The 15,351-nt window shown below is 45.0% G+C and overlaps 1 protein-coding gene across 3 annotated transcripts in view; it reads left to right on the top strand.

Annotated features, from left to right (window-relative positions):
- LOC132916107 (Krueppel-like factor 6) overlaps window positions 1-15,351 on the top strand; it is a 256,545-nt gene that overhangs the window by 31,275 nt on the left and 209,919 nt on the right. The window contains exon 1 of one of the 3 annotated variants that reach the window (XM_060975903.1): window positions 6,234-6,395. The exons of the other annotated variants lie outside the window; for them this stretch is intronic. Within the exon in view, the coding sequence (XP_060831886.1) occupies window positions 6,327-6,395 (69 nt within the window). The 5' untranslated portion in view covers window positions 6,234-6,326. Of the gene's footprint in view, window positions 1-6,233; window positions 6,396-15,351 lie in introns of those variants that run through there. 3 annotated transcript variants of the gene reach the window in all.

Here is a 15,351-nt window from a genome sequence, read left to right as displayed (position 1 = left end):
TTCACCAGCACGTGCGCTCTCGAATAATAGCCAGCGTCTTCCCGCGTTGTCTCGATATGGCCGTGACCACGTCGATATCACGGATATCCACGGATAAACTGCTGCAAAGGCTGTACCGTGTGTGTTCCCGACGCGTAAGTAAGTAAGTAAGTAAGTGGAAACGCGAGTAAGTAAGCCGAATCCAAGATGGAGGCACGTGGTGTTACGGTTAACGAGTATCGACGTGGCCAGCGAAACTGCCATGTCGCCGGTGTCTAACCCGTTGGTCGGATCCATGCATCAGTTTGTTCGCCGTGTGTATCTCTTCCGCGACGTTCGAGCGTTCTTATTGATCCGTGTACGCGTTTTCCCCACCTTCGTTTCGTGCACGTTCGTTTCTGCCGCTTGTGTGGCGTTACAGGCGCAGACGCCCCATTGAATTGCCACCTAAAGCTCGACTCTGTCCTCATCGCGGAGTAAGTGCATTTATATTTGTTGGAGGTTGGCGCTCGCACGTCGTGCAACTCGTCGTTGTACAGTGGCGCATGGTCGTCCCACACAAGCGTAACAACGACGTGCCGCGTTTGTTATCGCCGTGAGAGAAGACGTCGCACGCTAAAGTGCAAGTTCGCGGTTCTGGCCTTATATATCGTGGATCCCACGGTGCATCGGCGCACCGTGTCTGGGTGGACCTATTGACTACGGCTAACAAGGCCGCCGCTTGTACGAGGAAATGCAAAGGAGAAACGTACACGCTTCAGGCTGCTGCTCTCCACGAGACGCTGATACTTGGATCGGTTGCCCAGCTAGAACGGCCAGCTTATCGTGTAATTTTGGATTACACGTCGGGGAATTTTATTCGATTAATCATGCTTGAGAGTAATTTGTAGATGGTAATTGACTGGATAAAATAGTGGCAAAAAAGCCTGTATAATTTGACGTAATTTGACGTAATTTAGCGAAGTTTAAAAAGCCTGTTTCAGTATCCTTACATAGCCTGTACTGCTAACAAACAAATAGTTAGAATTCCAATTAATTCCCACGTCCGTGTTAGACATCGTAAAGCTGAAATTTCTCGTTACATAATCCTTGTCAATACGGAATATAGACGGAACGAAGTAAAAAGAAATTCACGAGGAGTAAAAAGCAACTGTCAAAGACCATCGAATGGATACAACTTTCTGGCACATAGTCGTCGTTCGTTCCGCCTTGAAAAAGGCTCTTTTGTCGGCGAGAGGCAAGAGAATCGCGTGAAAGTGCCGTGTCAAATCCTTTTTTCTTGCTTTCTTGCTCACCACTTACAGAGTCTGTCGAACCATGCTCCCAATATGTTTTAACCGAGATGGTCGAGAAAGTCTTCCGGTTTATGCGTCTCAAAAAGTTGAGACAGCCAAAAAATTTAGTTAACGCGATCTTGTCTCCTTCGATTTATCTGTATCTCCAGATCGTAGAAACGTTCTCTAGCTCGAATGACCATAAAAAGGTACGTGGAATAGAAAACGGGAAAAATTATCGCTCGTCGAAACACGTACAGACTTGGACACAAACAGACGGTCCGACCTGGCGTTGTCATCGTTCTACTTGGAGCGTCTGTTCTACCAGCGTCTTATCTCAACACCTATCCCACAGTCTCGTCCCGCGGATAGTATAATTTCACGACACGACCGCAACCGGCGGTCTCGTATTAAAAGCCAAACGGTAGTCAGCGGTAGACTTATTGCGATCGCCTGGTACAACGAGCTCGTACGGTTCGTACGTATGTCTCGAACGAGTTGAAAGGGTTCGTGCGAAAAAATGAAAGGGCTAGAAGGAGAGAGATAGCCGCGGATATCACGGCTCGAGAGAAGGAAGCCTCGTGGCGGGAGTTCGAACAATGGAGTGAGCGCGACGCTGAATATATCATCGGGCTTGGCGCATGCCCCGGTGCAATGCATCGCGCCGTAACTCGTAGCAACGCATGAATATAATATGGGCATTAATAAATCCAAGCAGGTATTAATGCGGGCTAATGTATGCGCGCCGGGCATTTGTTATGCGTCCACTTTGTAAAAGTCAGTCGGTTGGACTCTTCCACAATGGGCAGCGCGGTTGTTAGCCGTCCGTAGCCGTGGAAAGCGTCCCTCGAACTCGCGAAGCGGTTGCTCGTTGCCGGTTGTTGTCTGTTGTACACCGCGTACAACGCGCCGGTGCGCTGCGTTTCACCGCTCTTCCGGTCCGTTCGCGATTGTTGCCACAGCGGACTTATGTCCTTAACGTCGTCTCGCGGAGCCTCGCGTCGGACGTTCTGACAAATCGATTTAGAATCACCCGGTCAGCATGGTAGAACACGAACCGCGATCCGTGGCCCGCGGTCACCAACCATCTTCCGCCATCGTGGTTGCACGCACTGCGTCGCTGCGTTGCTGCGTGCACGATTGTAATTGCCGGTAACGCTACGTGCTTGTTAGCAATGTGCTAACCGTTTCTCGGTTGAAATATGATTGCGTCGCGGCAACGAGTGATTTATGCCCCGTTTGTATTTCTGTACAACGCTTCGGTGTTACGCCGACACCGCTCAGACGGAAAATCGTTTCGAGCTGTGCGTCGCACCGGGCAACTTTAACAAAACGTCCCACGTCGCCCGTTTTATGCACCGTGATTTCTCTTTTTGTCTTGGGGATCGATCGGCCAGCACGAAGGATGAAAAGGCTGTCGCTCTTGTCGCAACACGCGACGATTTCGCTGCACCAGGGACACTTTTGCGGTGCAAAACGGTCGTGGCTATGCCGTTGATGTGTATCGGTGGTTGCGCGCGCCGCATATTACCATTACAATGGTTTTACAACGCTGTATCGACCAAGATCTCACGTGGACGATCCGGCTACTAGGTACACACTGTTTTATGTCTCGTGAAAAAGCTTATCGGCAACGGGGGTACTGCTCCTACTAGTTGTCCGCGGACCTGTTGGCAGCCACTGGTTACGTGTACCCTCTATCTAAAGAAGTTTCACCGTACATTCAACCACTTTGTCTAATTTATTCGAATCTGATCGGGAAGTTTATTCAAATCTCTCGGCGTCGTTCACATTTCCATATCGTCTTAACATCTTCCTCATTCTGTTCTCATTCTTTCGTCGTTTCTAATTCTCCTCTTTCTATTTCGTTCTACTTTCCTATCGTCGCCTCTTTAACTACTCCTTATTCCGTACTTTAACTACAAATTGCCCGAATTTTAGTAAAAATTTCCTATGGTTCTACCTGTATTCTTCGCGTATAGCGTGCGCCTAAAACACGCCAGAGAGTCAGACACTTGCGCGCAATCGTATTTTGAAACAACATCGTCGTATATTGGTGGATCCGAAGAGGAGCGACGCTGGAGAAATGTCGATGTTGTTGGCACGATGCAACCCGAGGGACGTCGATAGTCGTAGAGTTTTGTCGCTGCGACACCTAGCTCGGCCACCTAGCCATGCATTATGCATCTAATGTTAGTTACATGAGGCATACGAAGGCGCTAGGCCCATCTTCCCAGGGCTTTCAGTTTATAAGATCGGACACCGACGTGTCTACCTGTCGTCAAGCTTTAGATTCGTTCTTTCGCCTTCTCACCTGCCGTTTTATCGTCTACCCGTGGTATAATAGACCGAGATATTCAGCGTTGACGAATACGCGACAGCCCATCGTTTCTGTCCACAACCAATCGTTTTCGTGTATTTTGCTTTACATCGAATTTCGTTGTATCTCGCGCGGATAAGGATATGGATGTTTATTTAGAAAGTTTTGCTAGACGGTAGCTGCCAAGTTCGTAGAGCTTTGCTACTTGAGACAGGGATACTCGTTTATGTAACGCTTGTAATTAATTAGATCTTCTTTTAAAAGAAAATATCGAAAGCAGTAGTCGTGATCACTGGAGGGACGAAAACTTTACGTTAATACGTAAAATACTTGTGTACTTGAAATTAGGGTGCAAAGGAAAACTGCGCGATCGTCACACGATATACTCGCAATATTATCATTTTATATAAGTAGCGATAAATGCTTGATTATCATATTACGAGTAGATAAATATGGAAACCAACAGATTCGCTACGGTGGTTATCTTTTATCGATGCTCCGAGCTTTCTCGAATGATAATTGCGCGCATATAAGGAGGAGACCATAGACACGTGAAATCTGGTTTTCCGCGCTTTTCTGCCGTTCGATTAATGCAGCGGCACGTTTTTGCGCGACGCTCGAACTAGGAGAACTCTTGCAACAGTTAATGGACCCGTTTTGCCACGTATTGAGGAGTTCTAATTGCTTTTCATTAGCGATAATTAATGGGCCTGACGCGATCACGTTCGACCAATTTACGGTAAACAGCACTCCGATTTGTCAATTTCCCATTCTAATTCGTGCACTCGATAATGCGCATGAACTACGACATTCGGTCACACGGTCTAAATTAGGTGACCCGTCTAAAACTCGCACATTTTCCTATAATTCTTCCGAACTAGCTAAGAACCTAGTAGCACTAGGAATTTTCTTGTTCCTTTATAGTCCGAAATCCAATGGAAAAGTCAATGCGAGATTTGTACGCGATCGATAACCTCGTGGTAATTTGCCTAATTTGGAAAGAAAATGTACGTGCGGAAGTTGGCATAGGAATAGCTTTTATTTCCAGAAAAGCGTTTATAGAGGCTATAGATTCAAGGACAGAGGATAGAAAACGTTTAATTGCAGTTTAATATCTCGTTGAAGAAAATGAAAAGTGGAGAAAGTGTCTCAGCAGAGATGACAAAAATAATCCAATGGAATAGTACTACGATACTGTAAATTTCGGCGAAACATTTTCTACCTGGAGAACCAGGGTTCAGTGGGATCATTCTTCGTTCGAGACGTGGTCGAGGGAGTAGCCGAGATTAATTACCGGTATCTCTTATTCGAGAGCGTGGCTCCATTAGATTCTAGGTAAGAATCGCGTGGTAGCATAACAGAGGGAAACCGAGTAGGCGATGGAAGCCGAAGCAGAGTCTGCAGCGTAATGTAATCAGGATAGCCGGGCTTCGTTGCGCCTTGTGTCTACCTTCACCTAGCCCGCCGGCAGCAGGAAAGAGAGAGGGAATTCATTTGCATATTAATCTATATAATTAACTGCCGCTAACTAATCGCTCGCGTTTAATTAACGCGCTGCTGTATACCTCTGCCGTTCGCTCTCCTACTTCGTTTCGTCGTCGTGGTTGTTGTCGTGGTTGTTGTCGTCGTTGCTGCTGTTGCTTTTGCTCGTCTTGCACGATCCGTCGAGTTGCATTTGTTCGTGCGCGGCGAACAGCACGTTCCGAAGTGTCGTAAACTCGTGCGGTCCTGATTAAAGGCCGTTCATCCCCTAGTCGGTGCTCGACAAACCCTTTTTCTTCGCGCATCTCGCCAACAAAATATAACCTTAGCGTATAATAACGCGTTTAACGTCGGCATACTGGGCGTACGCCGCGATGGTGATTTTCTTACCTGGTGTTCGCTCGTTAAAGGGTCCCATGCCGGCTTGTTTTTACTTTGACCCGCCGCGCCGCTAGCATGCGATTCGACGTTAAAAGGACGTGTCTCGCTAATGCTAGGTCACAGGAGCTCGATCGCGCGATCGAAGATTCTATTGCTCGTACGAACTTTGTGGGCTAATTGTAATCGTCGCGCAAAATTGATCGTTTGCTTTTATTATATCTCTGATGATCAGGTGTTTTGTAGAAACAATAGTAATTTTACATTTGAATGTACGGAGACTCGAATTCTTTATTTTCGATAACCGATACGCAACAGGATAACGCATCGGCCACCTAATAACTAAGCGTCGCGCAGCGCTAGAAAATCGGAGAATCGCACAGGTATCGGCAGAAATCTTAAACCGGTACGCGCGGAACCGGTAACGTGATCACGGAGCGCGCAGGTGTTGGCTAAGCGTGTAAACACGCCACGTTCGTAGACCGCAAGAAAATTTTAAAGGTCGCGCGCGACGCGACTACGCCTTCAACTCGAGAGTTCTTCTTCTCCTTCTCTCGCTTCTTCCTCAGTGCCGTATGCCATCCGTCTTTCGTTGTTGGCCGTCGCGTCGTGGCGTAGCCACCAGGCCTCCTCGAGGATCATAACTAACCAACCTGCCGGTACACGGAGTCGTTGTTTATGAAACTCGGCTGCGTTACAACGTCGCATCTCAGTGGTCGGTATTCTGCGACAATCCACGGCGGAAGCCTTCTGAATATTTATTACGTGGTCTCGCTCGAACGTGAAATAGGACGATATCGGTTCATCAAAGCCCGCCTCGGGAACGATCGGTGAACGTAGCTCTTCGGAGCTGCATTATTACCGATTCACCGGTTCGCCGAAATTACGAAGGGATGCTGGCTGCGCGGTATCTCCTGCATCACCGAAATGTGATCGACATTGTTGCGCAAGTGATGAACGACGTAAGTGTAAAGAGCGTTGATAACGTTAAAAACAGAATTCCTACGAGATTAGCAATTGTCGAACAGAGAGATTCTCCGCCGAATCGATGAACTTTTCCTCGTTGCAAGTATGCAGAGACCATATGACCGGTTACTTTCAACGATAAGTTAAGATAAACGACAATTAAATTACCTTGCGTTTAGCGTCGTGACCAGGACCGTGATTATTGGGATTTGCGCGACGTCTGTTAAAACCGGTTAGCACGCAAAAGAGGAAACATCGAGTGCAGTTTGACGTATGGAAAATCGCGGCGGGCATCGCAGACATCTTCTTGATCGTATGCGTTGTCGAAAACAATTAAATTCCTTTTTTTTTTAAGCGTCCTACCGGTCATTTTAAAAGCTGCTGCATTCCAACGAGTATGCTCAAATTTATACAGGCGTAGCCGACTCGGACTCACTTTCGTGATAATCCTTCAACGTGCTTAAAACGTAGTTTACGGCCGCCCCACCTCACCGCGGCGCTCATTAAATCACGATGCAATTACATTCTTCGCCGTACATTATTGTGCTTCGTGATTCCCCAGTGTTCGCGCATTAAACGGAACGCGTGTTTAAAGGCGGATGAAACGGCAGACGTCGGTGTGCTTAATTATACACGGAGACATCAGGGAACGACCCATGGATTCCAATGATTCCGGTATCTGGTTTCGCATACCGTCTGACGCGCTAACCATTTTTTAAAGGCGTGGCCGGACATATCGTCTTCTTCCATACGATCGAAAATCAATAACCGACGCTCGGCTGCTGATTTCCCCTTGCAATTACAGCAGCGTCGACGGCGTGAAACAACGAAAAGGAAAAAAAGTCGTGAATCTTACGTAAGAGGTGGGAGCGTGTACGTTGAGGACGCGGACGCAGCGTACGCGTTATGCAAATGCACGTCGTTAGAAGCGCGCGAACAATGCTACAATTGACTGTTGTAATAAGCTCGTTTAGCGTATCTGTGGATCGGTATCGTGACGTAGGTTCGCTAGCGTGTGTCCACCTCTAATTCCCCGATGGTCGGTTGCTCGTTTACGCAGTCGTTTCGCGCGTCAAGCGAAATGTGTTCGCTCATGATCTCGTGGAAACGCTAATCCGTCTTTAATTCCTTTATAATTGTAGATACGGTGCCGGTCGTACGTACTATCAGAAATCTTAAGGGGAAATGGGTCTGATCGCGTAAAGCTTTATTTTGTATTTCTTCTCCCATTTTTATCTTTTTTCTTTTTCTTTTTTTTTTTTTACAATAAATAACGATTTATAAATTCGTGACGTTTAGATTGGATTAAAGGTTCTGCGAATATTTTGATTTACGATTGGCTCGTTAAGTATTGCGAGTTGCAAGACCTGGACACTTTAAAGACTTCATTTTTTGAAGCATTTTTTTTCTCCTTTTTATTAAACCTCTGCTGATTTCCTAACGTCTATTTACACACTATCGTCTTTCTGTGTGTTACGTCTACCTATCTTCAAACGCTTTACCCACATCTGAAATTTTCACTTTCCAATCGTGTTCTCGTCATATTTAGAAACCCTCGCGTTCGCTTACATAATTAGTCCGATGGCGATTAAGAGGATTACGCGCATAGCACGAGGAAATTTGCATACATGTAATCTTTGCCTGTTTTTTACGGGTACGAAGCCGATGGTACTTGGCGTTTTAAGTAAGTGAGCAGAGACTTGTGGGAATGCGACTGATGAGGTGATTACAGGCCAATTCGCGCTAGACATCGCGAATTTTCTTCGCGTATCATTGTGCAACGGTCATAAAATTATAAGCAATGAAATTATAAGTATTCCCGTTTGCTTTCAGCCAGTCGTAAAACAACATCGTTTCTGTACTGCTACTACGCCCATACCCTTGAGTCTTCTTTCGCAATTAATGCATCCTGGTAATTTCCACAGGTCTTGGAGTTCCTTGGAAAATCTCGCTCGTTTCGATTCGTCATGCATCGGTAACAGTAATTAAAACGTTTTATTATAGAACGTTAGGGATGCTGTAAAACGTGAAAACTGACCTTTCGTTTTGTTACATTTGGTAAAACAGCTTTACTTTTAAGACTCTTAACGACCGTTTAATGATTTTTATCGTTAATTGCGGTTTTCAACTCTTTTACGAGGCTTGTGTAAAACTGTTCTTTCCTGCCACTTTTATCCGTTCGTTCGTTAGTTACGCATATTTATTTCCATCATTATTACGACCTCTTTCACGGCTACAGGTGTCTGATTTAGAATATTAAATACTTGATAAAACGACCGCTATTTCTCAATGTTCTAAATTAAAGTAGAAATCAGAATCGAAAGTGAATTTCCTCGCAGATACCTACTTGCTACTCGACGTCGGCTATAACGCTTTGATAATCGACAAAAGGAAATTTGATTTGTCGTCGATTTTACAAATTGAAGTTCACAGTGGAATTAAAACACGCGACGATTACGAAGTCGACGTTACTCGCATAGAATTGCGAGTTAGGTATGTCGAAAGGATGAAAACGATGGAAGGATCTGTTTGAGATCGGGCGTCATCAGTGGTTACAAATGATCGCTGCCAACGTGCTTCATCTTCTGTCGTCAAACGATCACGATTCTTCGTTTCGTGTTTCGCGCAAGGAACGCGACTCAGACCGGTCGTTGGCTCTTTTTTACGCGTAATTTTCAACCTATCCACTTGAAGCGGAGTTAGTGCTATTAGGGTAGACAAGTTACTCGAGAAATGGCTCTTTCGGTGCTCGTCGAACGGCATTCTGATTCTGATAAACGTTCCACTCTGGTATCCGGCACGTTCGAACGAGTAATTAAATTGATTGACCGTTCGCTGCTGTTCACTCCGACTTGGGAATCGTCGCGCGTCCAGTTAGAAGTCCGATCGAGGCTGCCAGCGAGTACAAAAGAGCCGATGGGTTTAATGTCGCCATTACCGATGCTGATGAGTCCCCTTCGTTACGAACCAACCCGTAAATCTCAAGCAAATGTTCCTCTCTGCGCCTTTTCTACGACTTTTTGCGATTCTTCCTAGCCGTCCTTTCCCCCCTTTGTCCAGTTCGCCGAGCGGAGCTAGATCACAATAGAGAGTACAGTCTTATTGTTCGATCTTGAAGAGGATCGTAAAATTGCTGACAGACTAGACAGCATTGGCTGGCAAGTTGGCGGTGGTATTAGTCGCGAATTACTACCATTAGAGGGTAGATAACTTAAATTATTAACCTATTGCGAATCGTTTTTCAGTCAAAGTATCTTTGCAGTGAGTCGAATGTGGTTTAATTTGTTTTAGTCTTGAAGATTGTAAATACGATAACGTAGAACATCATATGGCTGTGTAGAATGACGATAGTCGCGTAGATTAATGGATTATTAAGTTCGTTGCTTGAATACCAGACGGAGAATCTGTAACGATTAGTGGATATCGCCTGTCTTGATCAGACTTGGAAATAAATAAGAGTCACGCCGCTATTACATGCTTATGTACTTTATTAAAGTATAATCGAGTTGAGTGGCAGCTACTGGGGGCACTTGCCGGTAGCCAGGTGTTGTTCCAGGTAAAGCGTTACTCGCTAGGGTTCATGGAAGGATCGGTTACTTCCGGTATTTTTCTCGAGAACTAATTGATATGAATATCACGGTGTTCCGCTACTAAGTAGTATCCGGTACCTACAATAAATATCAATAAACAATGGCACAAAGGGGAAGGACACTAAACCCAGGACACCAAGAAAAAAAGAAAAATTAAAAAATTACACCTAAATTACACCTTAACGTGAAATACATACTCTTAGCAAAAGGGAACGATTGAAGCCGAGGCGCAAGACAGCAATTTTCCTGCTTCTTTTGCGGAGAATAATCGAAGTGAAAAATGATCGTTATACACTGTAACGACCAGTGTAAAGCAATTAAGTAACTGTTGCATGATAACGGGGCTGGTCGAAGAAAAGAAATCGTCGTCGGCTTTAAAACAGTTATTCGTCGAGTAGTTTATCTGAACAGTGAATCTGGTGTATCTTATCGATCCAGATCGAGGGATCTTAATCGGGTAGCCCTTTGTACGAACGTAGTATCATCGTTATTACACGAATTTCGTTCGGATGATTTTTATAATCTTCAGATGGTCCAGGGTCGGACTAAGGTCGGTAATTGTTCAACAAGGACTGTTGATCGGGCTAATTAGATTCGCGATAATCGCCGGTACGGCGTTACGAAAAATTGAATGTATCCAATGATTACGAGGGGCCGACCCGCCACTTTGGGGCTATAAACGACATGGATTCGTGACTCGGGGATGCCCGTTTACGATCGTGGATTCGGCATTAAAGGCAATAACGCCCACGCTCTCATATCCGCCTTGGCCTCGCGGTGCGGGTATAAAGATTGTGCCTTAAAAGCCACCAGACGTATCTTTATCCGCGGTATTGTTCAAAAAGAGAAATTACGCGCGTGTGTGCTTCTGCGAAAAGTGATCCACCGTTCATCCTTTAAATTTCCCTGCCCCTGATTTTACACGTCAGCATTCCAAAAAAAAAAAAAAGAAAAAAAATTACTTGGAAGAATGTCTCGACCGAATTGTGAACAATTAACTCGAAAGTATATAGTATATATAGCATTCCGAAAGTATATAGTACATTCCGCGAGCGTTCTTTCAAAGTGTTTTTATGCGAGGTTACAAGAAATAATCGATACGAGCAAAAGGCCAGATAAGAGAAAGGATGGGGGTTGACCTACGGCCCTTTAACGAGATGCGATCTCATGGTTCGTTAGGGGTTCCCTAGAGAATAGAAGAAAAATCAGGATTCGTTACGTGTCGACGAGACGGGAGAAAACACGCTGATACAGGAAATTATGCAGGATTTTCGATTCTTTATTTTCAATCGGTATGGTAAGTTGGTTTTTGTTGGCGGTAATTGAATCTTTTTGGAAGAAATTGCACGATGGAAATATAATAAATCGTAGGTAAGAAATATCTCGTAGGAAATATCTTGTGAAAGTCGGTTGAAAGTTAGCGGTGAAAATATTTGTTGCTTTGGCAGTTGCGAAAGAATTATGTAGACGATCGTATGTCACGCGTTATGGCGTTATACGTCGTCAGATTATTGCATTACGGCGATACGTTTGAACTTTAAATTAATTGACCTCTTCGAAAGAAAAGTCTGGATATTAAAAATCGATGATCGTAACGATATCGTGCGAACAAGTAATATATCGGTACACATGTATTCGAGAGATTCAAGGGACAAAAACCATAATCGTGCATCGACTGTCGCGAATGCTACTCGCTTACGCGGACCAGCTCGCGATATACACGTATGTATTTATCCAGCGGAGGAATCGAATGCTATCGGTCGGTCGAAGCGGTTAAGGCCAAGGTAATTGCATTGTACGCGGTTGTTCTTTCAAACGCCAATCACCGGCGACAAAACGTTTGTCGCGGCGAGGCGAATCGCATTTGCGGCTGGACGGCGCCGCTCTTAAAGCCGTTCCGCGGTTCTCCATCTCGCCTGCGTCTCTCCTTCTGCTCCTCTGGCATTCGTCTCTTCGTACGTCTACGATCCTTCGACAGTTGCGAAACGGTCTCGCGACTTCACCGGCTTTACATTCGAAATCGTGCGTTCTGTTCGCCGCGAAGCGAGAAACGTTCCAGCGATCTCACCGAATGTAAATTTCGCTGCAGAATTTCCGAGCGTTCGCACCAATCGTGTAGGAACTCTGATCGGCGAACAGAGTGAAAAAATGAACGATTTACGCGTCAATAAACTATCGCGGAGTTTCATTTGCGCGCGTCGTAATCGTTCGTAAAAACAGTTACGCTTCCGGTCGGTGATTTTATGTTTTGTCCGGGCAACGCTGAGAAAATTTCTCGTCAAGAGTAGAGCGTAGTTCGCGCTCGTCTCTTGGGTCTTTCTCTGCGAGATCTTCCTCTCGCTACAGAAAGAAAGAAAGAGAGGGAGACGACGACGAGCGGAATCAGGTACAGAGTCGTGTACTCCATCCTAGTTGCTTGGCTGCGTTTCAGTGGTTCTGAAAGGGGAGGAGAGGTGGTATGACAATCACGTAAATGCTCGGATACGGACGTTGACTGGTCCCGCGCGTAGATCAGAAGGCAGCGGCCGCGTTTGTGCCTGCTGAACCGATCCGCATAAACGAATAATCCGTTAAGTCTTCTTAAACATCCAGCCTTCGTCATGAATCGGTGATTCAATTAGGAGGCCGCAGCGATAATACCGCGATATTAGTGGGCAGTTTCCTGCGCGGATGAGCTCGCCTTTTATATCGAAGCGGACTGCAACCGGGTCGCGAGCTTTAAAGGAGGATAACTTGTTTCCATAAAACGAAGCAGGATACCGGTGTCCCTGTTTCCACGTTGAACGCTCGTAAAGCATTCGAAAATAACCGTGCGCTACGGCCATAATCTCTTCTCTGTTTCAAACAATATTCTTGATACTTTAAATTCGATACATGTATACGCGATGAAAACGATACATACGACGGCTGGAAGTATTGGACGAAATTGCTTGCACGACGAGACACAGTCGTACGATATTAGGAAGAATATAATTTTAGAAGAAAGTGACAGAATTTGTCGATCGACTTGACAATTCTAAGGGTATTTGTTGACTTTGTTTTTCTTGCCTATCCACGTAACCAACGTGTTCTCTTCGGTACTCGTCCCATGCACGAGCTTCGACAGGCTTTGCGCCGTCGCGATCGATACCGGTTGAGAATGCGAGCGACCGCATCGTCGATGGGGGCATATATGTACCTGTAAGAAGCTGGCGTAGGCGGTTGGTAAACCGCATTGACGTTACTTAACCACTTAGGTTACTTACGGCCGGTGCTGTTATTGTCGAACGTGCTAATAGATCGGCGGCTTCCATTTCTTCGGTAATAATAAATTATCAAGCCTACCGGCCGCGTGTCGTAATGCGAGTAGGCTCGTGCCAATGCCTCGAGTTTGACTCGAAGGGTAAACCACCCGAGCGTGTGACAACTCGATCGATGTTTGATCGATCGTACAGTGTACGAGCCGATTAAGATATTACCACGATAGTAACGTTATTTTTTACTGCATAAGTGAAATAGAAAATTGTAATTGCTCTGAGCTCAACAAGCTGAAAAAAGTCGACGTTGCTCTTATTCTTACGTAATGAAATTGGGCTATAGATGTTTTCATACCGACGTATTCGATACTTTTATGCGGTACTATCGCGAGTAAAATAAGAAAGTTTCCAGTTTCAGTATCAAGTTTAGGTAACGTGGAATCAGAAAATACTATGCTTGTATTCGTTCGACAAACGAACGAGGAGAATAAGGAAACGTACGAGATTCGGTATAAATCAAAGCTTATATGAAGCCATTAAACCGTTTTCATTGCGGTCGGTAGAACGTTGTAATATTCTTAATAAATGGTGCACACGAGAGGAAGAGAGACATCGCGAAGAACTCACGTTGCTTTTATGGCTGGCTCTCTTACTGGATTGGTAATTTCATCGATCGAAAGCCATCCCCTACGAAAAAGGAACGTTCGAGAGACGATCTCGTCCTTTCACTATCCACGCTGTTTAGCCTGCGCGAAATAAATAATTGACTTTTTTTTTTTTTTCATTGGCCTGGCCGATGGAACAGAAGCGTCACGAGCAAGGCGAATAGTTGTAACAGCGTCGGGTTTGACTTCCTCCTTTCGACTCGCGGGAGAAAGTCATTGTTGTTCGCGGTTTCAATGAAGTTTAAGTAACCGACCTCGACTCACAGATATATCATTGTACCTTTGTGGCGCCAAGACATTGTTACACCAACGCGCACCGCGGTGGGTGTGCATTGTTTTATAGGAACCCGTGGCACGAACGCGAAAAGTTCCGCCCTGCTGGTAAAACTCGCCAACACCTTTTTGTCCTACTCTGTAATTACAATGTAGAGGAAAAAGAGAGAGGGAAGAAACGTAAAAAGAGCAAAAGCAGAAAAAGGCGGAGAAAAACTCACGCGATGAACTCGTAAAATTCGAGCCGCCAACCGGTTAAGGAAACTTTTCGTCGGCCTGTCCGCGATGTTAATAGCCTATATTAGTAATAAATTACGAAAAGTACATTGTAATTATACGCGAGACCCACTAAATATTCGAAATGATTCACGATCCCACGGTACGGCGCCAGCGATCTTTATGTACGATCGTCGCGATCGTATCGTTGCTTTTAATTTTTTCCGAACGAAAGTTAAGACGTCGTTAAGACGAATTATAACGAGCTTCAAACTTTGATAGTCCACTTTCGTAGTCGTGTAGAAAGACAGGTTTGTTGCACGGTTCGCGATATTTAAACGACGAAAAAGTCCGCGATACGTCAAAACGTATGTACATAATCTGGTAAATGAGATCGCATCGGTCGTGTGTCCGGAGGTCGTAAAGAGGAAAATATTTTTCGTTGCGCGGCTGCGGCGATGGACCAGGCCAAAATGACATCGTCCGTCTGGTCCATTCAATTATTACCATTGTAATTATTTTCGTTCTCGCATCGTGCAACACCTGCGATCGTAAAGCGATCTTATTTGCGACTAATAAATTTTCACTGATCGCCTTCGTTCCGTTCCATTTAGGGATAATGTCGATACTTGGACAAGAAAATGTTGGTACTTTGTAAGCGATTAATTCTGCACTTGTTCGAACAGTTCATGAACGTTTATGTTCTTTGTACACGTGTACGTGCCATTTATAAACAGATTTTTGGACATATTTTAAATAATCTTCGTCACGGGTGGTCCACGATAATACGTGGTTATACTACTGAAACAAGTTGGACCGTACACAATTTCGTCATTCCACTAAGGAAAAGTTCTTAAATATTTAACTTCGTTGAATATCGAACACGGTGATTTATGTAACCGAAAATTAAAAAGATTTGATCGAAGTGTATAAACGATTAGCTGTTTCTTAGATTCAGAATGTATCTGGATA

Source organism: Bombus pascuorum, chromosome 1, assembly GCF_905332965.1.
Source record: "Bombus pascuorum chromosome 1, iyBomPasc1.1, whole genome shotgun sequence".
In the NCBI taxonomy this organism is placed as follows: domain Eukaryota; kingdom Metazoa; phylum Arthropoda; class Insecta; order Hymenoptera; family Apidae; genus Bombus; species Bombus pascuorum.
This window is presented reverse-complemented; position numbering and strand designations above follow the sequence as displayed.